Source organism: Globicephala melas, chromosome 16, assembly GCF_963455315.2.
Source record: "Globicephala melas chromosome 16, mGloMel1.2, whole genome shotgun sequence".
Lineage (NCBI taxonomy): Eukaryota > Metazoa > Chordata > Mammalia > Artiodactyla > Delphinidae > Globicephala > Globicephala melas.
This window is the reverse complement of record NC_083329.1, coordinates 72,913,425-72,940,328: the sequence shown is the minus strand read 5'-3', so window position 1 is coordinate 72,940,328 and position 26,904 is coordinate 72,913,425. Positions and strand designations below refer to the sequence as shown.

Sequence of the window (26,904 nt, the reverse complement as noted above, 5' to 3'; positions counted from 1 at the left end):
GGTGGGAAAGCGGAACCCACTTGCAAGAAGCCTTGCTACTGCTGTCTTTGTTTGTTTTTTTTTTTGGCTGCGCCACGCAGCATGCAGGATCTTTGTTCCCCAACCAGGGATCGAACCCGTGCCTCCTCCAGTGGAAGCATGGAGCCCTAACTGCTGGACCACCAGGGAATTCCTGCTACTGCTGTCTTGAAGGCTGCAGTGAAAAAGTAACATTTTCTTTTTGCTGCTGTTGTTTCATTGTCTGATACTTAAACCACTCAACTTTAACCAGAATCTTTTAAAATAAGATGTCAGTATAAATATTATGAGGTCAAAATAAAAAAAAATTAAGCAAAAGCATAATTACTATCTTTACAAATCATGGAAGAACATTAGGTCGACTTTGTACTTAGCAAGTGTAGTTGTAATGGCCTTAGGCCAGATTTTCACACTTGTCCATTATGTTCTTTCTGTGGCCAGAGTACTGAAATTGGCCAGTATATTAAAAATGATCAAACAATACATACATATGGTTTAAAAATGAAATTGTATAAAAAGGCTTATTAAAAAATCATAGTACCCTTATCTACAACACCATGTTCTGTTCCTTAGATGAAGCCACTTTTTACTCTTTGAGCTGTTTCTCCTAGTATTGTTTCTCCATTTTCTAAATAATCTATTCTTATTGCTTTCTCTTGATTCATTTCTTTCATACATATTCTGCTGTACTCTTGTGTGGTAGAAAGGATTTAGTTGTTCACTTTTCTCCTCCCTTCTCTTCCCAATAAAGTTAAATCACAAGTTTTGGTTAAATCAATATTCAGTATTCAGTGTTTATATTATGTATGCTCTTGCTGTTCCCTGACAAGCCCAGGAATATACAAAGATTTCGTTTCCGTTTTTGACAGAATTTTGTTTTCCCTGGAGTTAACAATTGCCTTGTTTTTTCCCTTGAGCTTAATATTTTTATACTCATCACAGGTTCTTTCCACAACCTCTGTATCCTCTCAATATAGTTTTCTCCATGGTCAAGGTGTCAGATAATTAGTTCCTTTTTTTTTTCCCTGATAAATCTTCTTCCTGAAGTTGCTTGTCATGATCCATCCTTTGCCATTTGCCTTCTGGGCTGGCTGTACAGCTGTCATCTTGGGATGCCCTTACCATCCGAGGAATGTTTTCTGCTTCCATCCTGGAAATTCTTTTTTTCCCCCCTCTTTTCTGTCTTTAACTGTCAGTTTTCTGTATTCAGGAAAGTCTCTCACTTCCTTGGCTGAGTTCCTCATTTTGGTAGCATGCAACTTCGAATAGTGCCAGGAAGTAGTAGGGAAGTAATTTTTTTTTCAACTTCGCGTGCCTGAAAATGTCACTGTTTCCTTCTGCTTGACTGAAATTTTAGCCATATAAAGAATTTTGGGTTGAAAATCATTTTCCCTTAGAATTTAAGGCTTTACTTCATTATAATGTAGCTTTCTATGGCATGAATGAGAATTATGATACTATTGTAATTGCCTATGACTTGTTATAGTCTCTCTGGAAGATTTTAAGATGCTTTTAGTTCAGGCGTGAAATTTCAGTAGGCTGTGCCTTGATAAGGGTATTTTTTCATTCATTCATATCAGCTTAGATACTTAGTTTGCTTTATCAATATAGAATCATTTTAATTCTGGAAATTTTCTGGTATATTTCTTTGATATTTTCTATCCAGTTTATATATATATATATATTTTTTTTTGGCTGCGTTGGGTCTTCGTTGCTGTGCGTGGGCTTTCTCTAGTTGCGGCGAGTGGGGACTGTTTGTTGCAGTGCGCGGGCTTCTCATTGCAGTGGCTTCTCTTGTTGAGGAGCACGGGCTCTACGTGCCGGTGCTTCAGTAGTTGTGGCATGTGGGCTCAGTAGTTGTGGCTCGTGGGCTCTAGAATGCAGGCTCAGTAGTGGTGGCACATGGGCTTAGTTACTCGGTGGCATGTGGGATCTTCCCAGACCAGGGCTCGAACCCGTGTCCCCTGCATTGGCAGGCAGGTTCTTAACCACTGCTCCATCGGGGAATCCCCTATCCAGTTTATAGTCTATCTGTTTTCTTTCTTTCTGGAAATTTGGTTAGTTGGTTTTGGACTCTTGGATTGAACTTTAAAAAAAAAAAGTTATCTTTCCTCCTTTATTTTACATACATATGTCCTCTTGTTCTCCTTTCTGGGAGATTTAAAAAATTTTCCAAATTTTGGATACTGTTGTGTTATTTTTGTTTTATTTTTAGTTTACAAGATTTTTTCTTGTTTGCTAAATATTTTTCTTTTAAAAATAGTATCCCATTTTTTGGAATGAGGTAGTTTTTCTTCTCCTTATAATACTGTAGGTTTAAAAAAATCCCTCTTCTCCTTCCTCTATCTTCCCCTGTTCCCTACCCTGTCCTTCCTTACTGTCACCTCGTCCTTCGTCTTTCTCCTCCTCCCCACATCCTCCTGCCCTGTTCTCCTTTCCTCCTCTCCTCCTCTCCCCTTTTCCCCATCCTCCTCTTCTTTTCCCTTCTTCTCCTTCCCCTTCATCTCCTCTTCCCCCTCCTCCTCCTGTCATTTTGTTTTGCTCTTGTTCATATTTTCGAGTGAGGCACTAAAACATTGTGCATTGGTGGGATTTGTTGACTGGTGGTCCTTGCCAACCAGGGAGTGACCTTGTACGCTGATATACATTTCAAGGTAAATAACTGCTCTATGGCCGTCTTATCACAGTGCAGTCCCTACCACGTAGAGCAGTACCTCAGCTAAGGTCCCGAATTAGAATATCATGCATTAGAACCACACATGTGGAGCACCTAGGAGGAAATTCTAACCCTAAGTAGGAACAGTTTTCATGGCAGTGCATGGTCCTTGAGTAAGTCTAAGTCACTGACAGTATAGAAAGGAGAAGAGGCATAGATATGCACTGTTTAGATCATTTACTGAAAAACAGAACATTTGAAAAAGAAACACCCTTACCAGTATTGTTCAGCTAAGGGTCTTGGCGTTAATGGGTAGGACACTTCTTTATCGAGCTGGATTCTTTGTGACTACCCTGGATGGGTGCTAAATGTCTGCACCAGTGCCCCATCCTGTGACGACAGAAAACACCCACGTATTTCCGAATGCGCCTCTGAGGAGTGGTGCTTCCTCAGGAGCGTCACTGTGAGCTGACTTAAGGAATTCCTGCCCCCAGTCACTGCTGTCCTTCCTCTCTGCTGTCCTGCACCCACAGCTCCTTTTAGGAAGAGGGGCTATTTTAAGTGCTCTGAGGCACATAAAAGGGAAACTAAAGTTTTTGACAGACATGGGTATTCACAGCGTTCTCCCTGACCAGATTTTACTTTCCACATCTCCCCATGTCTCAGTCCTTTCCCATGTTAAACAGTCAGCTCAGAAGCTCCCTACCATGTCCATACTTTGAATTCCTGTTACCTGTGACTCCCATATGATGTTCAACCTTTCAGAGTCTTGTCATGTTAAATTACTAACTTCAAAGAACTTACAGGTAAGACCGTAAGTTCTTTGAGGTCAAAGTTGCAGGCTTCCATTTATTAAATTCGTATAGAGTGCCTATTTGCATTTTTGGAGGTGAAAATAGAGCCTCTGGGGGGCTCCATCACTTGGAGTTACACTGCTAGTCAGTGGCAAACCTAGAGGTGTACCTAGTTTTCTCTGACTCCACAGCGTTGATCTCCTCTTTATATGCCTCAGGAGCTAAATAAGTATTGTTTAAATGAATCAGTAAATGAGTCTTTCAGCGTTAAGATGAATGGGAGCAGCCCTGATGTAAGGAAGCACATCTTTGCCCCCTCCCACCCCTGCACCCATTTTGGTGGAGGAGAATAGCAAACAGATTGCCGTGTATCCGATTTCTGCACATAACCTGAACTTTAAACATGCCTGGAACACATTTGGTTCTGATTTAAAACAAGTTGGCTTGCTCCATTGCCATGTTATTACAAACACAAAAGAAATATAAACGTCATTCTGTTAAATAACCATCCACATAAACTCTTAAATAGTTTTGGGTTGGGCCAGAGCTGGATATTAAGGAAATGGTTATTAATGTTACATATTTTATTCAAACTACTCTAATTCCTTAACCCTCCCAGCACCCCCACAAACACTAGGCAACCTTTTTCTTTTTCCCTCAAAATGTTCCCAGGGGTTTAAGACAGATACAGCTTGGATTTCAAGCTGCTGACTCCTTCTCTTTGGAAGTATTCCTTGTTTTCGGTCCTTCAGACCTGTCACTATGCTCTCTACCTGAATCTTTGCAACCCTCTTTGAGTAGTAGCAAAGTTATTATCCCCTATAGTAACACAGTGACATGGAAATGTAATGCGAACCACAGTGTAATTTAAAATTTTACAACCACACGAGAAAGAAACTGTAAACAGGTGAGGTTAATTTTAATATAGTTTTCTTTAATCCAATATATGAAAATGGTATCATTTCAACATATAATCAAAAATTATTAGTGAGGTTTTACTTTCTTTTGTACTGTCTTTGAAATCCACTGTGTTTATTCTTTCAGCACATCTGGTTCAGACTAGCCATATTTCAAGCACTCAGTAGCCACGGCAGCCGTTGGTTATCATTTTAGACAGCACAGCTCAATGGCAAGACCCATAAGCTATATAAAGGTCATGAATATCCTTTAGCTTTTCATAAAGCTAGAAGAGTGTTGCTTTAAAAAAAAAAACTAATATTATGTAAAAACTCCAAAGTTGTCAAACAGTGTTTGTGACCACAGGCCAAACTAAATGGTGCTTCAGAGGTTGCTTATGTATGAAGAAATAGGGTGTGAACCCAAGACATTTGACACGACCAAAGTTTCTGTTAATCAGTTGGACTCAAAAGTCCATTGATGTATGTCAGGGTCATTAGCCCACAAGGAAGTCTTCATTGCAGGCCAATAAATTTGAAGTCTGAATAAACTCTTAGCCAGAGTGTCTTGAAGAGTTCAAGTTAGCTTGAAGCAATGAATAATGTAATTTAGATGTTCTCAGATTTTGGTGAATATTTGTTTTCTTACGTTTGACAGCAACAGATGCTTTCTGAAACTATATAGCCTGTAGATTACAGAACGCTGGCCTTTGCTCCAGCCTCCTGCTGTGCCCTGAGTGTGGCAGGGCCACCACCAGCTTAGATTGTCCCCAGCACTGGAATATTAGCAGAGGTTTATTGCCCTGAGAGATTTAACGTGGAAAAAAAATATCCCCTGAAATCTGAATTTTGAGACGTGTAGTCTGGCTAGGACTTAATTGTTAGAGTTAGCAGGTAGAAACTTTAAAGAGGCAGCAGTGGCCCCCATTGTTAGAAGAGATCAGGACTCCTCTCCTCACCCCCATCATTATCTATGTCATTTCTATTAGTTCTGTTGAAAATTTGATGGGAAATTAAAAAAATAAAAGCCTCAGTGGATGTCTTGGATTTTTGGTGTAAGTGGCCCATACTCTTAGGTCAAATTATCATCGATGATCCATCTCTTTTCTTTCAAACTCTTAGCCATTGAGCCCTTTTAGAATGTGGTAAATCTAAATATAACATAGAAATATAATAGGTGTTATCCTTTTTATTTCATGTTTTATTTGATGTGACCTTTCAGTAAAAATGGCCTTCTTTTAATGTATAATTTATGTATAACGAGAACTATATAGTAAAAATTTTATCCTTTTGATTCATGCATTTTAGAGAGCATCTCTTTCTGTCTTTTGGCTAGCTATGAAATTTGGATGTGACTCACAGAGGTTTTCCAAATATTGGATTGTTTAGTGTTTTCAGCTATGAAGTTTTCTCTTTCTTTCTCTCTTTCTTTCTTTCTCTCTTTCCTTCTTTCTCTCTCTCTCTGTTTCTTTCTTTCTTGGCATTCCATCCACTTTTTAAATTTTATTTAATTTTTATTGGAGTAGAGTTGATGTACAATGTTGTGTTAGTCTCAGGTGTACAGCACAGTGAATCAGCCATACATATACATATACATATACATATACAGTATCCATCCCTTTCCAGACTCCCCCACTCCCCCCTATAGGCCATCACAAGGCACCAAGTAGAGTTCCCTGTGCTATACAGTAGTAGGTCCCCATCAGCCATCCATTCTATATATAGTAGTGTGTACACGCCAATCGCAATCTTCCAATTTATCCCTCCCCGCCCCTCTACCCCCTGGTAACCATAAGTTTGCTCTCCATATCCATAACTCTATCAGCTGTGAAATTTCTTACTGTAGGCATTAAGTTGTTAAAACTTCTTTACTCAGAGTTAGTTGCACATAATCAGAATTTCAATCTAGATAGTGCTAGGTTGATTAAGGTGTATGATGTTCAACACTGGGCATGATTTTATGGACTGTTATCTGTCTCTGCTATTACATTAGTGATTTGTCTCCTTTGGTAGCTTATGTCTGCATCATTTGACCTTTAGACTTTTGCCAGATTGCCTTACACTGTGGGCTGAAAATGAGGCAGTGACAAACCAGTAATGGTAAAAACTTGGTTCATTCTCAAATAGGCAGAAGTATTTCAAATGATTTTGTTTTTTTTTTTTTTGGCGGTACGCGGGCCTCTCACTGTTGTGGCCTCTCCCGTTGCAGAGCACAGGCTCCGGACGCGCAGGCTCAGCGGCCATGGCTCACGGGCCCAGCCGCTCCGCGGCATGTGGGATCTTCCCAGACCGGGGCACGAACCCGTGTCCCCTGCATTGGCAGGTGGACTCACAACCACTGCGCCACCAGGGAAGCCCTCAAATGATTTTAACTGATTTTTTTCCTAATTGGAGGCTATTAAAAGCTATTTATTCAAACTATTTAAAGGCATTCTGAAAAATGCAGGGCTTCGCTGGTGGCGCAGTGGTTGAGCATCTGCCTGCCAATGCAGGGGATATAGGTTCAAACCGTGGTCCAGGAAGATCCTACATGCCGCGGAGCAGCTAAGCCCGTGCGCCACAACTACTGAGCCTGCACTCTAGAGCCCACAAGCCACAACTACTGAGCACGTGTGCCACAACTACTGAAGCCTGTGCGCCACAACTACTGAGCCTGTGCTCTAGAACTCGCAAGTCACAACTACTGAGCCTGCGTGCCCCAGCTACTGAAGCCCACGCACCTAGAGCCTGTGCTCTGTAATGAGAAGCCACCGCAGTGAGAAGCCCGTGCACTGCAACGAAGAGTAGCCCCCACTCGCTGCAACTAGAGAAAGCAACGAAGACGCAAAGCAGTCAAAAACAAAACAAACAAATAAATAAATAAATGAAAAATGCAAAGGAGGAAGCCATAAATGACCCAATAATCCAACCACTCAAATAACACTTTTGTGTTTATTTTGTGTTTATCCTTTAAGTCTTTTTTCCCCTAGCATATACATTACATGTATATGCACACATGATACTTCAATACAGAATTGATCATTTTGTACGTCTTGTTTTATAGCCCCCTCAAATATACACAATTTATTGCATTTTTGAACATGGGAATTTTTTTAACTGCAAAAATAAAACAGTATTTAAAGAAAAAATAAGAAGATGAGGAAAACCATCCTTAAATATCCAGCCACTGTTAAGATAAATTTAATTTTTGTCTGTTTCTTGATGTTTCTCTGTAGGTATACGTGATTTTTTTTTTTTCAGGGTGAGTGAATTTGATTTTGTTCTCAGTTGACTCTGGGAAGCAGGTAGGGAGTTTTAGGAATGGTGAGGTCTGAACATCCTCCCACTTACTGTGATATACAACCTTCAAATGACACTATTTACTACTGGAGTTTAAACTTGGAGATATTCTTCAGTTGGCTAGAGTATTTAAATGTTTTTAACTGAGAATTGAAAAAAGTTTATAAATTGACTTAATGTCCACTATTTCTTCAATCAATTCTCAGAGCTTTGCATGCCAGTCTAGAGTGTTAGATAATGATTGCTGAACACAAGTTCTCTGGGAGTATATAGAAACTGCATGTTCTACATCTTATGCTGATTCTTCTTTCAGTAGACTTGTAGGGAACTTTTCTGAAAACAGTAATATACAAATAAAATATATGGTAAAGCTCTTTTAGCATATGGATTACATCGATACAATAAGTGAATGTTTTAAAAAGTTGTTAGTAAAATATTTTTGCAGGAGAATCAGACTAGCTAAATGGTTACATTTATCTTTCAGGTGAACTTAAGGTGCAGCAACCTTCTTAGTTGCAAATGTGCTACAGTTGGGTTGTGTGGGGAAAAAAGGGAGGAATGCCCTGAATCTTAACAGATTTTTTTTTTTAGATTCTTATTTTTATTTTTTTTTAGTTATTTGTGAGATATAAGTCATAATTCTAGTTATTACTTTAAAATATATAACATTATACCAGAACATATAAGATTTTTAGAAATTTCATGTAATGTCTGAAACGTTTATATTAACATATTTCCATACAAATAACCGAAAGAAAGTTTAGTATTAGTTGTTTTTTTTTGTTTTTTCTTTTTTTATACTGCAAGTTCTTATTAGTCATCAATTTTATACATATCAGTGTATACATGTCAATCCCAATTGCCCAATTCAGCACACCACTATCCCCACCCCACTGTGGTTTTCCCCCCTTGGTGTCCATACTTTTGTTCTCTGCATCTGTGTCTCAACTTCTGCCCTGCAAACCGGTTCATATGTACCATTTTTCTAGGTTCCACATACATGCGTTAATATACGATATTTGTTTTTCTCTTTCTGACTTACCTCACTTGGTATGACAGTCTCTAGATCCATCCATGTTTCAACAAATGACTCAATTTCGTTCTTTTTATGGCTGAGTAATATTCCATTGTATATATGTACCACAACTTCTTTATCCATTTGTCTGCTGATGGGCATTTAGGTTGCTTCCATGACCTGGCTATTGTAAATAGTGCTGAAATGAACATTGGGGTGCATGTGTCTTTTTGAATTAAGGTTTTCTCTGGGTATGTGCCCAGTAGTGGGATTGCTGGGTCCTATGGTAGTTCTATTTTTAGTTTTTAAGGAGCCTCCATACTGTTCTCCATAGTGGCTGTATCAATTTACATTCCCACCAACAGTGCAAGAGGGTTCCCTTTTTTCCGCACCCTCACCAGCATTTGTTGTTTGTAGATTTTCTGATGATGCCCATCCTAACTGGTGTGAGGTGATACCTCACTGTAGTTTTGATTTGCATTTCTCTAATAATTAGTGATGTTGAGCAGCTTTTCATGTGCTTCTTGGCCATCTGTATGTCTTCTTTGGAGAAATGTCTATTTAGGTCTTCTGCCCATTTTTGGATTGGGTTGTTTGTTTCTTTAATATTGAGCTGCATGAGAAAGCAATGAAGACCCAAAGCAGCCAAAAACAAAACAAGCAAACAAACAAATAAATAAATAATGTTTACATATTTTAGAGATTAATCCTTTGTCCGTTGATTCATTTGCAAATATTTTCTCCCATTCTGAGGGTTTTCTTTTTGTCTTGTTTATGGTTTCCTTTGCTGTGCAAAAGTTTTGAAGTTTCATTAGGTCCCATTTGTTTATTTTTGTTTTTATTTCCATTACTCTAGGAGGTGGATCAAAAAAGATCTTGCTGTGATTTATGTCAAAGAGTGTTCTTCCTATGTTTTCCTCTAAGAGTTTTATAGTGTCCAGTCTTACATTTAGGTCTCTCATCCATTTTGAGTTTATTTTGTGTATGGTGTTAGGGAGTGTTCTAATTTCATTCTTTCACATGTAGCTGTCCAGTTTTCCCAGCACCACTTATTGAAGAGACTGTCTTTTCTCCATTGCATATCTTTGCCTCCTTTGTCATAGATTAGTTGACCATAGGTGTGTGGGTTTATCTCTGGGCTTTCTATCTTGTTCCATTGATCTATGTTTATGTTTTTGTGCCAGTACCATATTATCTTGATGACTGTAGCTTTGTAGTATAGTCTGAAGTCAGGGAGTCTGTTTCCTCCCGCTCCGTTTTTTTCCCTCAAGACTGCTTTGGCTATTCGGGGTCTTTTGTGTCTCCATACAAATTTTAAGATGATTTGTTCTAGTTCTGTAAAAAATGCCATTGGTAATTTGATAGGGATTGCATTGAATCTGTAGATTGCTTTGGGTAGTATAGTCATTTTCACAGTATTGATTCTTCCAATCCAAGAACATGGTATATCTCTCCAACTGTTTCTTTCATCTTTAATTTCTTTCATCAGTGTCTTATAGTTTTCTGCATACAGGTCTTTTGTCTCCCTAGGTAGGTTTATTGCTAGGTATTTCATTCTTTTTGTTGCAATGGTAAATGGGAGTGTTTCCTTAATTTATCTTTCAGATTTGTCATCATTAGTGTATAGGAATGCAAGAGACTTCTGGGCATTAATTTTGTATCCTGTAACTTTACCAAATTCATTGATTAGCTCTAGTAGTTTTCTGGTGGCATTTTTAGGATTCTCTTTGTATAGTATCATGTCATCTGCAAACAGTGACGGTTTTCCTTCTTCTTTTCCAATTTGTATTCCTTTTATTTCTTTTTCGTCTCTGATTGCCGTGGTTGGGACTTCCAAAACTATGTTGAATAATAGTGGTGAGAGTGGACGTCCTTGTCTCGTTCCTGATCTCAGAGGAAATGGTTTCAGTTTTTCACCATTGAGAATGATGTTTGCTGTGGGTTTGTCATATATGGCCTTTATTATATTGAGGTAGGTTCCCTCTATGCCCACTTTCTGGAGAGTTTTTATCATAAATGGGTGTTGAATTTTGTCAAAAGCTTTCTCTGCATCTACTGAGATGATCATATGGTTTTTCTTCAGTTTGTTAATATGGTATATCACATTGATTGATTTGCGTATATTGAAGAATCCTTGCATCCCTGGGATAAATCCCACTTGATCATGGTGTATGATCCTTTTAATGTGTTGTTGGATTCTGTTTGCTCGTATTTTGTTGAGGATATTTGCATCTATATTCATCAGTGATATTGGTCTGTAATTTTTTTTTTGTAGTATCTTTGTCTGGTTTTGGTATCAGGGTGATGGTGGCCTCATAGAATGAGTTTGGGAGTGTTCCTTTTCTGCAATTTTTTGGAAGAGTTTGAGAAGGATGGGTTAACGTTAGCTCTTCTCTAAATGTTTGATAGAATTCACCTGTGAAGCCATCTGGTCCTGGACTTTTGTTTGTTGGAAGATTTTTAATCACAGTTTCAATTTCATTACTTGTGATTGGTCTGTTCATATTTTCTGTTTCTTTCTGGTTCATTTTGGAAGGTTATACCTTTCTAAGAATTGGTCCATTTCTTCCAGATTGTCCATTTTATTGGCATAGAGTTGCTTGTAGCAGTCTCTTAGGATGCTTTGTATTTCTGCGGTGTCTGTTGTAACGTCTTTTTCATTTCTAATTTTATTGATTTGAGTCCTCTCCTTCTTTTTCTTGATGAGTCTGGCTAATGGTTTATCAATTTTGTTTATCTTCTCAAAGAACCAACTTTTAGTTTTATTGATCTTTGATATTGTTTTCTTTGTTTCTATTTCATTTATTTCTGTTCTGATCTTTGTGATTTCTTTCCTTCTGCTAACTTTGGGTTTTGTTTGTTCTTCTTTCTCTAGTTCCTTTAGGTGTAAGGTTAGATTGTTTATTTGAGATTTTTCTTGTTTCTTGAGGTAGGCTTGTGTAGCTGTAAACTTCCCTCTTAGAACTGCTTTTTCTGATCCCATAGGTTTTGGATCGTCGTGTTTGCATTGTAATTTGTCTCTAGGTATTTTTTGATTTCCTCTTTGATTTCTTCAGTGCTCTCTTGGTTATTTAGTAACGTATTGTTTAGCCTCCGTGAGTTTGTGTTTTTTACGTTTTTTTCCCTGTAATTCATTTCTAATCTTATAGCATTATGGTCAGAAAAGATGCTTTATATGATTTCAGTTTTCTTAAATTTACTGAGGCTTGATTTGTGACCCAAGATGTGATCTCTCCTGGAGAATGTTCAGTGCACACTTGAGAAGAAAGTGTAATCTGCTCTTTTTGGATGGAATGTCATATAAATATCAATTAAATCTCTCTGGTCTGTTGTGTCATTTAAAGCTTGTGTTTCCTTATTAATTTTCTGTTTGGGTGATCTGTCCATTGGTGTAAGTGAGGTGTTAAAGTCCCCCACTATTATTGTGTTACTGTCGATTTCCTCTTTTATAGCTGTTAGCAGTTGCCTTACGTATTGAGGTGCTCCTATGTTGGGTGCATATATATTTATAATTGTTATATCTTCTTCTTTGATTGATCCCTTGATCATTATGTAGTGTCCTTCCTTGTCTCTTGTAACATTCTTTATTTTAAAGTCTATTTTATTGGATATGAGTATAGCTACTCCAGCTTTTTTTTGATTTCCATTTGCATGGAATATCTTTTTCCATCCCCTCACTTTCAGTCTGTATGTGTCCCTGGCTCTGAAGTGGGTCTCTTGTAGATAGCATATATATGGGTCTTGTTTTTGTATCCACTCAGCAAGCCTGTGTCTTTTGGTTGGAGCATTTAATCCATTCAGGTTTAAGGTAATTATTGATATGTATGTTCCTGTGACCATTTTCTTAATTTTTTTAGGTTTGTTTTTGTAGGTCCTTTTCTTCTCTTGTGTTTCCCGCTTAGAGAAGTTCCTTTAGCATTTGTTGTAGAGCTGGTTTGGCGTTCCTGAATTCTCTTAGCTTTTGGTTGTCTGTAAAGCTTTTGATTTCTCCATTGAATCTGAATGAGATCCTTGCTGGGTAGAGTAATCTTGGTTGTAGGTTCTTCCCTTTCATCACTTTAAATATATCATGCCACTCCCTTCTGGCTTGTAGAGTTTCTGCTGAGAAGTCAGCTGTTAACCTTATGGGAGTTCCCTTGTATGTTGTTTGCCGTTTTTCCCTTGCTGCTTTCAATAATTTTTCTTTGTCTTTAATATTTGCCAATTTGCTTACTATGTATCTCGACCTGTTTCTCCTTGGGTTTATCTTGTATGGGACTCGCTGCACTTCCTGGACTTGGGTGGCTATTTCCTTTCCCATGTTAGGGAAGTTTTCGACTATAATCTCTTCAAATATTTTCTGTGGTCCTTTCTCTCTCTGTTTCCTTCTGGGACCCCTATAGTGCGAATGTTGTTGCGTTTAATGTTGTCCCAGAGGTCTCTTAGGCTGTCTTTATTTCTTTTCATTCTTTTTTCTTTAGTCTGTTCCGCAGCAGTGAATTCCACCATTGTGTCTTCCAGATCACTTATACGTTCTTCTGCCTCAGTTATTCTGCTATTGATTCCTTCTAGTGTAGTTTTCATTTCAGTTATTGTATTGTTCATCTCTGTTTATTTGTTCTTTAATTCTTCTAGGTCTTTGTTAAACATTTCTTGCATCTTCTCAATCTTTGCCTCCATTCTTTTTCCGAGGTCCTGGATCATCTTCACTATCATTATTCTGAATTCTTTTTCTGGAAGGTTGCCTATCTGCACTTCATTTAGTTGTTTTTCTGGGATTTTATCTTGTTCCTTCATCTGGTGCATAGCCCTCTGCCTTTTCATCTTGTCTGTCTTTCTGTGAATGTGGTTTTTGTTCCACAGGCTGCAGGATTGTAGTTCTTCTTGCTTCTGCTGTCTGCCCTCTCCAGTTCTCTTTTTATTAACTCTCCTTCAAAATCATTTCATCTAATTTAATCCTGGGTAGTCTTCCTGTTCCTCTCCTGCTCTCCTGACCTGTGCTGTCCAAAATGCTGGCCACAAGTCACCTGTGCACCTGCTGGTCTTGGCGGGTCTCCTGGGGAGGCCAGGGGCAGCTTTTTTCTTTCCTCAGTGCTTCGTCTAGTTTCAGTTGCTCACAGGGTGCTATGTGCAGAGGCCTCGCCTCCAGCGCTTCAGACCAGAGTTCCTCTTGCAAAACGGCTGCACCCCACACTGAAGTTCAAGATGGCCTCTTCGCAGATTTGAAGAATTATTTCTCAATTAGTTTGTGTAATTTGAATTCGGTTTTTTTCTTGCTCAAATTCCACAAGGGTGAAAAAAACCCATTGCTTTTCAAAGGAATGTTTAAAGATATTCCATACTATATTTTAAATATGAAATACATAGCTCTTGTGTTTTTAGATTTGGCTGTGTAAAGAAAGCATCAGATGTTACGGAAAAGCATTTCATAATGAATTTAAATAACTTTCCGTTTGCCCTGCGAAGAACTGAAAATCGAGCTTTTTCCCCCCATCTTTAATTCAGTAATTGACTAGACTTTCCCTGTAGTTTGGGAGACTGTAATAGTTTACACCTGTTTCAACTTTTGCTGTTTTTATTGGCCGTGGGTTTTGCCATCCCATATTTCTTATGAAGCAAAAATATGAAATAAAATAGGGCAAAGCATTGGAGAAATTATAATAAACATAAAAAATGAATTGTTCAGCTTAAAATATCAAATGCTTTACCTGCACAATCCATGAAGCCATGTTTCAGTAGTATTGAAGTAATTTATTCCTGGAGTTCTGTGTCATGAAAATAAAGACAGTTGCTTTCATTGGCAGGAATAATCCAGGGTTTTTACAATCAAACAATTAACTTTTGGAACATCAGGCAGAAGTCATATTGTAAAGACAGTTAGAAAAAGCCTGCTAAATCGTTATGTGTGTGTTTATGTTACAGTGAGTAAAAAAGATGAGGGTGTATCAGTGTATAAGAATGAAGGCTCGATAGAACTGTTCTACCACAGAATACAATCAGACTTCAAAGGTCAGGGAACGCCATGACATCAAGTATGGGTTGGCTCATTCCACAGGTGATGTTTCCCCCTCCAAACATAATAAAAAGAAAACCATTGGGTCAAGAAATTACCATACCTCCTATTTTTTCTTGCAATCCAACTCTCAGATGGTCTCCCTGGTAGCACGCTTTCTTCTTTAGTCGTAACAGTAGCTACCCAGCTCTAGTGTTGAGTTAAGAGTAAAATGACTAGCTCTTTAGTGCGTTGTCCAGAATAAGAATAGCTAAATTAAATTTCTAATACGTTTAATTTGGATAGAGTTGTGAATGTGGAAAGATCTTAGGGAAAGTTGTTTCTAGAACCGAATTTTAATTCTGTCTTGATCTCACTCGTTGGGTGGCTTTGAATATATTGGCCAAGGTTGTAAGTTGAATGAAGGTCTATATTGCCTATTTTGAGTCACCAGCATGGGACTTAAATATTTGTGGAATGAAAGTGAACTTCTCTTTCTTTTCTGGGTCTGTAGAATGAACATCTTATATGCCTAAGTTTATACTGAGAAAGAAATACTCCACAAACCTCCTCGCTCCCAGTCTCTCACTTCTTCAAGAGGAGTTGATATTTTAATACTGAGGAATTTAGAGTAAGTTTGAGAATGGAACTCTCAAATGTGAGCTCAGAAGGATCCCTCTTGGGGAGGGCAGATAATAGTTCTGGTGAAATGTTGCTCTCCCTTGATTGGCTTCTGTGGCCTTGGTAGCTTTGTTTGGGTGGAGTCAGTAAAAGCTGTGCAGGAGACCCAGCAACCTGGGAATGAGGTAAGCCTGCTCCCAGCAAGGACTGATGACAGACTCACCACGGTTTGCACTGGAGACAGTGGCTACCCAAGAGTCCCACCAGAGGCTTTTACCAGGTCCTTGTGGGCTTGGGAAATGGACATGTCTCAGGATTTAGGGGAAAATCAGGCTCAGGTTTGGAGTTTCTTGTGCATAAACATTTGGAATGAAAAGAGCCAGAGATTTTTGGTGACAACGAGTGTGCCATCTCTGGCTCCCTCCCTCCTGTTCCCCCTCAGATGATAAGGTTGCTAAAGGTACAGGTTTCCGGTTAAGTTTTAGATGTTTTTCTGGGAACATAATTATAATTTGGGTCTAACTAAGGAAGTTCCCCCCGTTTTGTTCATCCAGGGATTGAAAGGCCATTCTATGAAGTCTGTTTAGCTGGACTTGGCATGAAGGGGCATTTCAAGGTTGTGACATAATGCGTTTGTCATGAGCAAAATAAGTGTCTAAAGGAAGTTTCTGTAATAAAACGTTAATTGTATCATGAAATTTAAACTGATGAATTTTAATTTGTGAAGAGGTTCCCTGTGGGTGAAAGGGGTGTTTTTCTGCCTTGCTTGATAGGCCTTTGAAAATACCTTTGATTCTAAAATTTCTTTTTAAAGAAGAGTTCCCTCGATGTCACTAGAATTTGTTTCCCAATCTTTGTGCCCTAGTATGCAATTTTCATTGCCAAACAGTTGTGTCATGGAGCAGGGGTGCCTTTAAGCTATTTTTGGCTTTAGAGATAAAGCCAGCCCAAGAGGTAGCTGAGTTGAAGTGCCCCAGGCATTTGTGTCATTAGGCTATAGGGTGCCGACCTTTTATCTTCCTGGCCCCTCTGGCTAGGACCAACCAAGTTTGCCAGTTTATTTAGAAAGAGCGAGCTTTGCTTATTTTGTTGTTGTTCGAAATTGCTTTTTATGTTCTTTCAAAAGCTTTCCTTTTGGTATATTTCTGAGTTGGAGTGAAAATCATAAGTTGTAGAGTTAACTACAAAGAATCTCTTTGTGGAAGTGTGTGACTCAAGTGCTCACATCGGTTCCTGTGCTTTAGTTCATGCTGTTGATGATGTGGTTATTGTGCAAAGAGTAAAGTTAAAATGGTATTGGAATTGTGCGTTCGTTTCCTTTTGCTGCTGTAACAAATCACAAGTATAGTGGCTTACAGCAACATAAATTTATTATCTTACTGTTCTGGAGGTCAGAAGTCAGAAATGTGTTTCATTGGGCTACACCAAGGTGTTGGCAGGGCTGCACTTCCCCCAAAGACTGTAGGGGAGAATCCATTTCCTTGCTTTTGCCAGCTTCTGGAGGGCGCCTATATTTCTTGGCTTGTGACCCCTTTGTCCACCTTCAGAGCCAGCAGTGTAGCATCTCTGTATCTTTCTCTGCTCTGACCCTCTCCTTTTGCCATCACATGTCCTTCTTTCTCCCTCTGCTTCTGTTGTCACATTGCCTTCTTGGACTCTGACCTTCACGCTCCCTTCTTAAAAGGGCCCCTTGTGGTTACAGTGGATCCACCTGAATAATTCAGGATACACTTCCCACCGCAAGACCCTTAGTTTAATCACACCGGCAAAATGCCTTCTGCATATGTAAGGTAAAATATTCACAGGTTCCAGGGATTAGAACATGACATCTTTTTTTTTAATTTATTTTTTTAATATAAATTTATTTATTTATTTAATTTTGGATGTGTTGGGTCTTCGTTTCTGTGCGAGGGCCTTCTCTAGTTGCGGCTAGTGGGGGCCACTCTTCATTGCGGTGCGCGGGCCTCTCACTGTCGCGGCCTCTCTTGTTGCAGAGCACAGGCTCCAGATGCGCAGGTTCAGTAATTGTGGCTCACGGGCCCAGTTGCTCCGCGGCCTGTGGGATCTTCCCAGACCAGGGCTCGAACCCGTGTCCCCTGCATTGGCAGGCAGATTCTCAACCACTGCGCCACCAGGGAAGCCCAACATGACATCTTTGAGGGGCTGTTTAGCTGCCACATATTAGAATACAGTTTTTAATTTATTATTTCTTTCTAGCTCTTGTTTTCATACATTTCCCCAAACTCTCTTTGGAAATCACAGAAACATGTACTCTGCTCTGTTTTTTAAATGAAAACATGTCAATAAAAATACACGTTTTTACAAAATTATAGAAGATATCTTACATTTAACTGTGAAATTAAAGTTGGTGACAAAAGAATTTAGATGTTAATACTTACTACTTTTTGAGGGCAGAGAGGATTTCTTTGAATTCTGAATTCTCTACTTAATGGAATGTCTGCCACACTTACTGGGTCTTTAATAATTTTAGCAAGTGCCCTTGTTACACACACACACACCACACACACACACACACTCGTGCACCTACAGGTAGGCCCGTTGACGGTATCGCCCACTAGGTGTTTGGGGTACCACGGTCTTCCGGGTTTCATTTTCCAGAAGTTCTTGATCCTGCTTGTTTCTCTGTCCCGGGCAGGGAGGGAACTCTTCCACCCTGTGCCTGAATCTGAGACCTGGTGTTTGCCTTCTGAAAGGTGCAATTTGATGCTTTTGCAAGCAAGATACCCTTAGCTCTTTGTTCCTGTCTCTCCACAGATTAAAAAGAAAATGTTCACAGAACCGTAAAACTTTTGCACGTAAAGAACTGGGCTTGTCCTTTATTTATAGGCTACCATTCAGATATGAAAACGATTGTTCAAATGCAATGACCTTCACATTAATCTCAGGTGAAATTTTGTCATCTGGGACCTTCACCATGACTTTTTAACTCCTTTGTTGTTTTGTCTCTCTCTTTGTAAATGTGAATAAAGAAGTGAGTTAAAGTGTAGTGTGTGATGCCAGCTGAAATCCAAGTAGATTATAGAGTCATTGCAAAGCATAAAACTGAAATTGCTCTGAGTAGGCCTTGTCAGATGAGCCATCACTTGAAAAGGCAACCTCACACCTGGGACTGATTACAGACAGGAGGTGCTCACAGCACTATAGCTGATTCTACTGGTAGTTGCATTTGTTCATGTATGTAGTTCCTTGACTATGAGAAAACAAGATTACTTTCATCTATGTGTGAAAATAGAGACTTGTGAGGCTTTCAGACAAGAAAATGGAGTGTGAAGTTATCTAAAGATGTCTGATTGATGGATTAGTATTTTGTTCTGTATCCATTTTGCATTACAGATGAGGCCTGCCGACAGGCACTGAGCTTTGGGGGAGCAAGGCTGGTACCTTGTTTACCCTTATATTCTCATACCTGGTACTCGAGAGTTTTTTGAATACATAGATTGAAAAATGAAACTATTTTAAATGTATACATTTTTATTTACAGCTGCTGCTGAAGGAAAAGGCAAAAGTGGGGAAGACTTTTTTCAGAAGGTAAGTCACTTTTTACTCCTGCCTTGGCAATAGTTAAGGAGAAATGTACCTGTCTCAGCAGCTACACTAGAAGCCCCTGAAAGCGCCCCTTCCATAGGAAGGAGAGTCGGTTTTGATAAGATAGCTGGAGATGCTTGGGGCAAGGGAAGGGTGGTAGGCTGTTTGGGACGTAACCATTCAAAGGCGGCTCCTTCTAGGCAAATTTAATGAAGTTTTCCCTTGGAGGCAAGGAGGCAGTGAGGGCTGCCAGATCTGCTGCCCAGATTATCTTCTTTACTGCCTGTTTCCTCCTTCCCCAAACACCTACCTGACCTAGGGGGCTGGAGAGAAGGAGTCCCTCACAGCTTCTTCATTTCTGGTAAGCCTGACCATGGGCGAGGTAATAAAATTGACAAAAGATGTACCATTTAGACCGCTTGCTCACAACTGGTAACCAAGTCCATTCTGTCCCCGGCTGCCCTCCGTAAGTTCTGACCTTCAGTGAAGCCAGCCTGGCCAGTCATAGAGGGAAATAGGAACTGATGGAAAATGATTTGAGATAGTGTGGAGAGCAGTTGATGAATTCTGGTTAGCTCTATTTGAAAATAAGTGTTTTATGTAAGGGAAGATGTCTGTCTTTTCAAAGAAATTGACTCGAGTCCCCCTTCTTCTTTCTTTCGTTCAGTTGAATTTATTTGTGTGTTTGTTGTTGGTTTCCAGAAGGCATGTGTGTAGGAAGAAATAACACAGTTTGTCCCAGAGTGAAATACAGCAGCAACTACAGATGAGGTTAAATATCACTGTAGAGGGTCATCAAACTTTTGGAGAACACCTGTGTGACCGGATGTGGCTTTTACAGTCCTCCTCATTCTCTTGCCTTCTGTGTGATCTGCATTTTTTTTTTTTTTTTTTTTTTTTGGTCAACTTCATCATTCATCTGCATTCTCTTCCAAGGATATTGAAAGCGAATATTTTCAGAGCTGATACTGGCATTGCCATTTCTTCATTCTGAAAATACTTGTTTACCACCTGCTGTGTTGTGCAACGCACTGGAAAGACCAAAATGAGCAAGGCGTAGTCCTGCCCTGAAGGACTTAGTCTGGTGTTGGATGATAAAGCCGCGTAAATAGCAGGAAAGTCTGGGCCGTACAGGATTAAGCACTCGACTGGGACTTGAGGAGATTCAAAAGGACTTGTTGAGGTCTTTAGAAGAGGAGAAATTAGCCAAGTGGAGGTAGGCTTGGGTGGGTGGGAAGGGCATTCTAGGTGAAGAAACAGAATGGAAAAAGGCTCAGATGTAGAAGAATTCACGCAGCATTCATACTTCAAACATTTGGCTGGCATATGACATCGGAGAGTTCATAGTGCAAGGTGAGGTGTACTATCCTATGTGATGAGGTACCTTCTTTGTTTGGGCAGCCTTTCTTAAAGGGATTTAAATTTTAAAAATTTAAAAGTGCTGTGCTGGCCAAATAGAATGTACCAGACCACAGTTTTCCACCCCTGCTCTTTAGGCTCATGCTGATGAAGTTTATGTACTATGTCTGAATCCGCCTTCCTTGGCATTGTCTGACGTTGGTTCATGTCCCACTTGTACTCGATACTTGGGCAATTCAGAATACTCTGCTTTTAGCTGGGGCAGGCTTGCCACAAGGGGAAGAAAAGAGAAGACAAACAGCAGAAATTGCAGATTTGCCTTGGGTTGGCTGTGGTGGCACAAATAGATGCAATCTATGGAAGGATTTTTGTTTCTTTTTTTTCTGTTTCTGAGTTCTTCTTTAACTTGCAAAGAGATGTAAAAAGCAGTCTGTTCAGCTTTGTGTGACTCAGACATTTTAAAACCTGAATCGAAACACAGTGTATGTGGTCATAAAGGACCTTCATTCTTAGAAGATTTGCTAATATTTATCACTCTTTGCAGAGCCATATATACATTCCAGCAGTTTAAATGGAAACACATGTTTGAATCCAGGAACATGTGTGCATCCCACAAACTGTGAGTTGGAATCATAGATTACATTCTTGGTCACAGGTTAATGAAGTCTCTGACTAAATGGAGTACTTTTTAATCTCCTCATTTTCTTCTTTTGTTCAATAAAGTATCTTCCTGATTGACAAGTGTCAATATAAGATTTGGATACTTACCCTGGAAAAAACCCTGCAGCTTACTAAGAGGCAAGCATCCCAAATTTCAGAAAAGTAATTTTCAGTGTTTTGACCAGACAGAAGTAGACATTATGGTCTGTCTCCAGTAGAATGAAGGAGCGGAGAAGTATTGAATTCTCCTCCAGGAACTTTCTTCTAGTCACACATCTTCCATTAAAATTAATGGCATTTGGGGAAACATTTGGGAACAGAAAATAAACCACATTGCTGGTCATTAGCATGTTCGAAAAAATGCTTTTCTTCTCCCAGGGAAATGCAAATATGAAGGTTCTATATGCTTATTATTAGAATATATTTTGGTTTTTTACTCTGGAGTGTGTATCACAAACCAAAATCAGGATCTCTCTTTGAGCTGAGTTTAAAATTTGACTATCCTGACTTTAAAAATATCTAAGTCTGGAAGGACACCTCCCGGATTCATACTGCCTCTCCCTAAGGAGAGGATTGGAAGAGGAGGATGAGACTTGTATATGTTACTTTGGCTTTTTTGGACCATCAAAATATATGTAAAATCACTACTGGGATCATCAAATGTATTGTCTCAAATTTGGAGCTATGATTTGCAGTTGTTCAGTTTACTGTACGCTTAGACTTCTCCCAGGTGTCACACTTATTGTTTGTTTCAGAGATCTCCCTGGTTTTCTGTATACTGTTTTACTGTATGTGTTTAAAATGTTTTATTTCCACTGATATTCTATTAGGGTAAAAGACTAACCTGTTACAGCCGATAATGCCAACAATATCGTGCCTTAAAGAACAGTTCTTTACAATTAGAAGCATCTTAAAAATTTGAAAATAGGGGAATGGTTGAATAAATTTTGGTGTATTCACATCATGAAATTATATGCATTGTTTAAAAAAAACTAAGTAAATCTTTACCCATTGACACAGAAAGATACTTGCAATGTATTGCTGAATCAAAAAGCAAACATGTAAATAGTATGATTTCTGTTTTGCAAAATACATATAAAAACAAGATAAAATTTAGGTCTGAAATGGTACACATTTCAGATAGATAAAACCATCAACAGAGATCACACCTTTTTATTTTGTCCTTTCCACATAGTACAATTTTTAAGTAAGTGTGTACATCTTTTGTAAAATTTTTAATGAAACAATAACAAAAAGGAAAAAAAAAGAGCAGTTCTTTATTTTACTTTCATGTAACATTCTAAGGAGAATATTCCCGCTTGGTGGGTGGCATTGTCCCATGCTGTCAGTGAGAGACCCAGATTCCTTCTAAGACAGAGACCTGCTGTTCCCTAAGGCACAATCTCATCTGTATGGTTAAAACTGGGTCATCACCATGGCCAGATGGGAGCTGGTGAGAAGGAGGAAGTGTGCCGTGGTCTTAAGGCAGGTCAGGTCTGGGTCTGGCATGTGTCAGTTGTTCTCACGTTCTCCTGGAGAAAACTCCTGTATGATGAGGCCTTATGTAACTGCAGTCATAGGGGTGGGAGGAGGAGCATCTGGAGGAAATACTGATTTTGCAAGCGCTCTTTATCAAAAGACAGATTAAAGAAAAATGAATGTGGTCGGAGGGTAATATCTCTGTGTGTTAAGCCTTTGAAACGTTTTGTATTATCTTTTGGGGCTGCTCTAAAAATTTGTACCACAAATTGAGTGGCTTCCACACTAAAAAATGGGTTGTCTCACCTTTCTGGAGGCTGGAAGTCCAGGATCAAGGTGTGGACAGGGTTGGTTCTTTCCTAGGGCTGCGAGAGAGAATCTGGTCCACGCCCCTCTCCTGGCTCCTGGAGGTTTGCTTGCTGTCTTTGGTATTCGTGGCTTGTAGAAGCATCGTCCCCGTCTCTGCCTTCTTCACATGGCGTTCTCCTCGTGTGTGTCTTGCTGTGTCCAAACATCCTCTTTTTATAAGGACACCAGTCCTATTGGATTAGGGCTCACTCTAATGATTTCATGTCTCTAATTACATCTGCAGTGACCCCGTTTCCAAATAAGGTCGCATTTGAGGTACTGGTGGTTAGGATTTCAACGTACGAATTCTGGGGGACACAATTCAACTACTAATAACTTTTAATGGCGGAAATAAAGTTTGTAGAACATTTACTATAATTAGAAAAATTTGGTAGAATTGTTATCATGTTTTGATACTCAATTTGATCTATGGATTTTAACTTCCTAGTCATTTGTACTAAATCGTTTTCTTTCCTTATAGCAAGTCATTTTTAAGTTGTCTATAACAAATACACAATTAACATGCAAGAAAGAAAAAAAAATCTACTTAGTCATCCTACCTTTGAAGGAGAACTACAATTTATACACCCTTAGTCCTTTTTTCTATGTATATTAACAATGTAAAGTGCTTTTTAATATTCTCTGATTGGCTGATGAGATTACAAATTAGACTCTTTTTATTGGATACATCCCAAATGTTTTTCTATGTTGAAATTTGCAAGTTCTCCAGTAATTGTACTTTTTATTCTTTGGCTCTAACTATATTTACAAAAGGAGGGAATGGATACAACTATTGCTGTTCTCTCTAGTTCTTTGTTCACTTCTCATGGAACCTTAATTGAAACACATGGAAATGATCTGCCAGGAGTTTTACAGTTCTTTGGCCAGTTGTTCATGGCTTACTCACTGTCTGTCCTGTTTCCTTTAATCACTTCTTTTTCTCTTTCTCTTGTGAAATGACTACTTTTTTAATTTCTCTTGTGAAATGACTATGGCGAGATCTTGGAGGGGAAAATGTGTTACAGTGTATTAGGTGGGGATGAGTAAAGTGATTGTATTACAAATGTGATTCATCAAAGCAAAATGCTTCAGGAATCTCGAATCCCAATGGCTGAAGAAGGGAAAATCCATTCAGCATCATAATTGATGAAAGCCAAGTTTTCCATTACATTGGGTTATATACATCGTTTCACCACAAAGTACACATCCCATATTTTAAAGTAGGGATATTTTATACCCTTAAAATATTTCAGTTTAGAAAAGTGACCTTTAAACTGGTTTTTCAGAAGGGCTTATCACTAAGACTAATATAAATAAGAAACTGTTTGATGGTTTATGTGGTATATTTTTATTACCCTCAAGCTCATCTTGTTAGGCAAATAGATTTCTTTTGTCATTTTGAGACTGGAAGGTAGCAAGTGTTGTCTTCTGGGGTAAATTGCTTGGAGGAATATCTGTCTCCCTTTGTACCTCAAAATGAGTGCATTAGTTGGTCTTAGATGGGGACCACTTGAATCTTTTTATTGGAGGCGGGAGGCAGAAATCTCTAAGTATAATTGCTTCTACTTCCTCCACTGACCATGATTTTGTATAGGTTGAATGGATCATAGTCCTCTGGTCATAGAAATAAGTTTTGATTTAATTATTTAAGTGAATTCACTTCATTATAGCCCATGATATACTTTCTCTAGCACTGAGTCTTTATGCTTAAACATTTAAAATCAAATTTGATTTGAATGAAATTAGGATATTTAAGGTTTTAATCTCAGTATGTGTTTCAGTAGGTAATATATTCACGTGGTTCACAATTCAGACATTCCCAAAGGACTTGTATATACAGTGAAGAGTATTTGATGTCACAGTTCTGAAGATGGGCTGAGGAGGCTGCAGAATGAGTGTTGATTTTGACTCCAGACTTAAATGTTGTCACCCCTGGATGTCATCACGAATGGACAGTTAGGCCTTAAAGCCAACATTCAGGGACCCTGAGTTCTTATTTCTGATGACAGTGTTATGGACTTGAGCATAAGTTTCATTGAGAGAGTCTGTGATCGCTGTTTTCTCCTACAACTGGCTAAATAGGGGTAACTGGCACGTACAAGACTTAGAAAAAATGGACAACACCCCAAACAGGTTATTCTGGTCATCTCTTAATTATATTTATTTTTAAAAATTATTATTTTATTTTTTGCGGTACGCGGGCCTCTCACTGTTGTGGCCTCTCCCGTTGCGGAGCACAGGCTCCGGACGCGCAGGCTCAGGGGCCATGGCTTACGGGCCCAGCCCGCTCCGTGGCATGTGGGATCTTCCCGGACCGGGGCACGAACCCGTGTCCCCCGCATCAGCAGGCGGACTCTCAACCACTGCGCCACCAGGGAAGCCCTAAAAATTAATTTTTATTGGAGTATAGTTGATTTACAGTGTTGTGTTAGTTTCTACTGTGCAGCAAAGTGAATCAGTTATACAGATGTATACAGATACATCTGCTCTTTTTTAGATTCTTTTCTCATATGGTTATCTTTCAGAAAGTTGTTAAGGGTAAGAATCTGTCCTGTTTTTATATCTTCTGATTTGTTCTGTGTCTTCCATCAGAGTCGAGCAGATAAGCGTTAGTGAGAAAAGATTAAGAAAAAGACTGTCTTAAGTGATTTGCTCATTCTCTCTTTTTCTTTTCTAAGTTCCGTCTTTGTGTTGACTTGAATATGGGTGTCAAGCCCGTATTCTCGAGCATGTTGTACAGTCACCTGTTGAGTTCTGTCATCATATCAGGTACTTGGCTTTTCTTTCGGCAGTCATTTCACACAACTGCTTTATGAAAACCACATTTGTTGTTTTATTCCTCTTTCTGCCTCCATGGAGGTAGGGGATGTCATTGGGGTTCCTTTGAACTGTGTGTTTGATGGCAGTGAATATACCCTAATTGCTATTATGATTTTTTAAAGTGAATAATAATAGTTAATTTAAATGAATACCCTATGAAAGTTTAGTCATTACTGGTTTAAATGTCTCTTGAACCCAAACTCAAACCATTGGATCATGTGGAAAATCACATTGAGTTTATGATTGGATTACTATGTAGGCCTTAAAAAATTATGTAAACATTACTAGGGCAGAAATTATTCCAGAATGTTAAGTGTCTGTCTCAGTGATGAGATTATGGTTGATTTGTATTCTTTCTCTATACTTATTATGCAGTGAACCCCTATTATTTTTAAAACCAAGATTAATCATCACCACCACCTCATGGAGAGAAACAGACCGTAATGGCTAAAGTAGGTTGAGGTTGCCCATGAATGCATAAATTATTGCCAATTTGTAGAACATAAAGTATTTTGTTGAAAGAAGTGTAAAAGGTCATTTGTTTCTGCCACCCATGACGTACGGAAGTTCCTTCTGTATCTTCTACAACAGGTATAAAGACAGTACAGGTCTCAGATGTATATACAAGGCAGAGCATTTTTAGTCAGTGCTGATTTTCAGAAAATTTCCCCCTTTCCTTTCATCCATGTGATCTTCTTGTTTTGCCATTTGGAGGTATAAAAAATTTTTTGAAGATATTTTTTTTTATAAAATCTGTATGTCTTCTTTTCTTCAGACTAAAGATATTTAGATTTTATTTATCATATAACTCAATTTTCAGATCCCTTACCATTCTATTCACTTTCAGGAGCAAGATTTTACAGGTGGCAACAATATCTGGGTACCGTAGTTTGGGTATAGCCTGACGAGTACGGCTGTAGTGAGACCATGATATCCATGATAGGGATGTGATCCAGAAGCAGCTAAAGGTTCTATAATTTTCAGGCACTGTCAGTTGGTCACAGATGTGAAGAATTGGCTTTTTTTTTTTGGCCATTCTTCATCCAACTGAAGAGGAATGTTTGGCTCCAACTGTCATTACTAGGTGTATAATATACATTAAGGATGTTAGAATCCTGACTGGCAGGTTCAAGCCCACTTACAGATAGCTCACAGGCTCTGTCACTCTAAACTCGACCTGACATTTGGCCTGGAGACCATGTGGCAGTGAAGGTGGCCAGAACATGAAAGTGTGGGAAGCATCCCTTTGAAAGAGTTCACCTGGTTCTGGGACTGTGTAGTCAGAACTCCTGCGTGATTTTCTTTCTTCATTATGGACTTCACAAGGTTACCTGGGAAAAGGACTCAACCACAGCCTGACAGCCCATAATAAAATGATGGGGCCAGTGCAGTGACTTTTAGTGTGATTCCAGTGAATGCTGTGACATTTAGTAAAGAGCTTT

At 39.0% G+C, this 26,904-nt stretch overlaps 1 protein-coding gene across 1 annotated transcript in view; it reads left to right on the top strand.

Annotated features, from left to right (window-relative positions):
- BICC1 (BicC family RNA binding protein 1) overlaps positions 1 to 26,904 on the top strand; it is a 295,894-nt gene that overhangs the window by 78,653 nt on the left and 190,337 nt on the right. Inside the window, exon 2 of the mRNA XM_060286347.1 lies at positions 18,753 to 18,799. Coding sequence (XP_060142330.1) covers positions 18,753 to 18,799 — 47 coding nt within the window. The remainder of the gene's footprint in view (positions 1 to 18,752; positions 18,800 to 26,904) is intronic.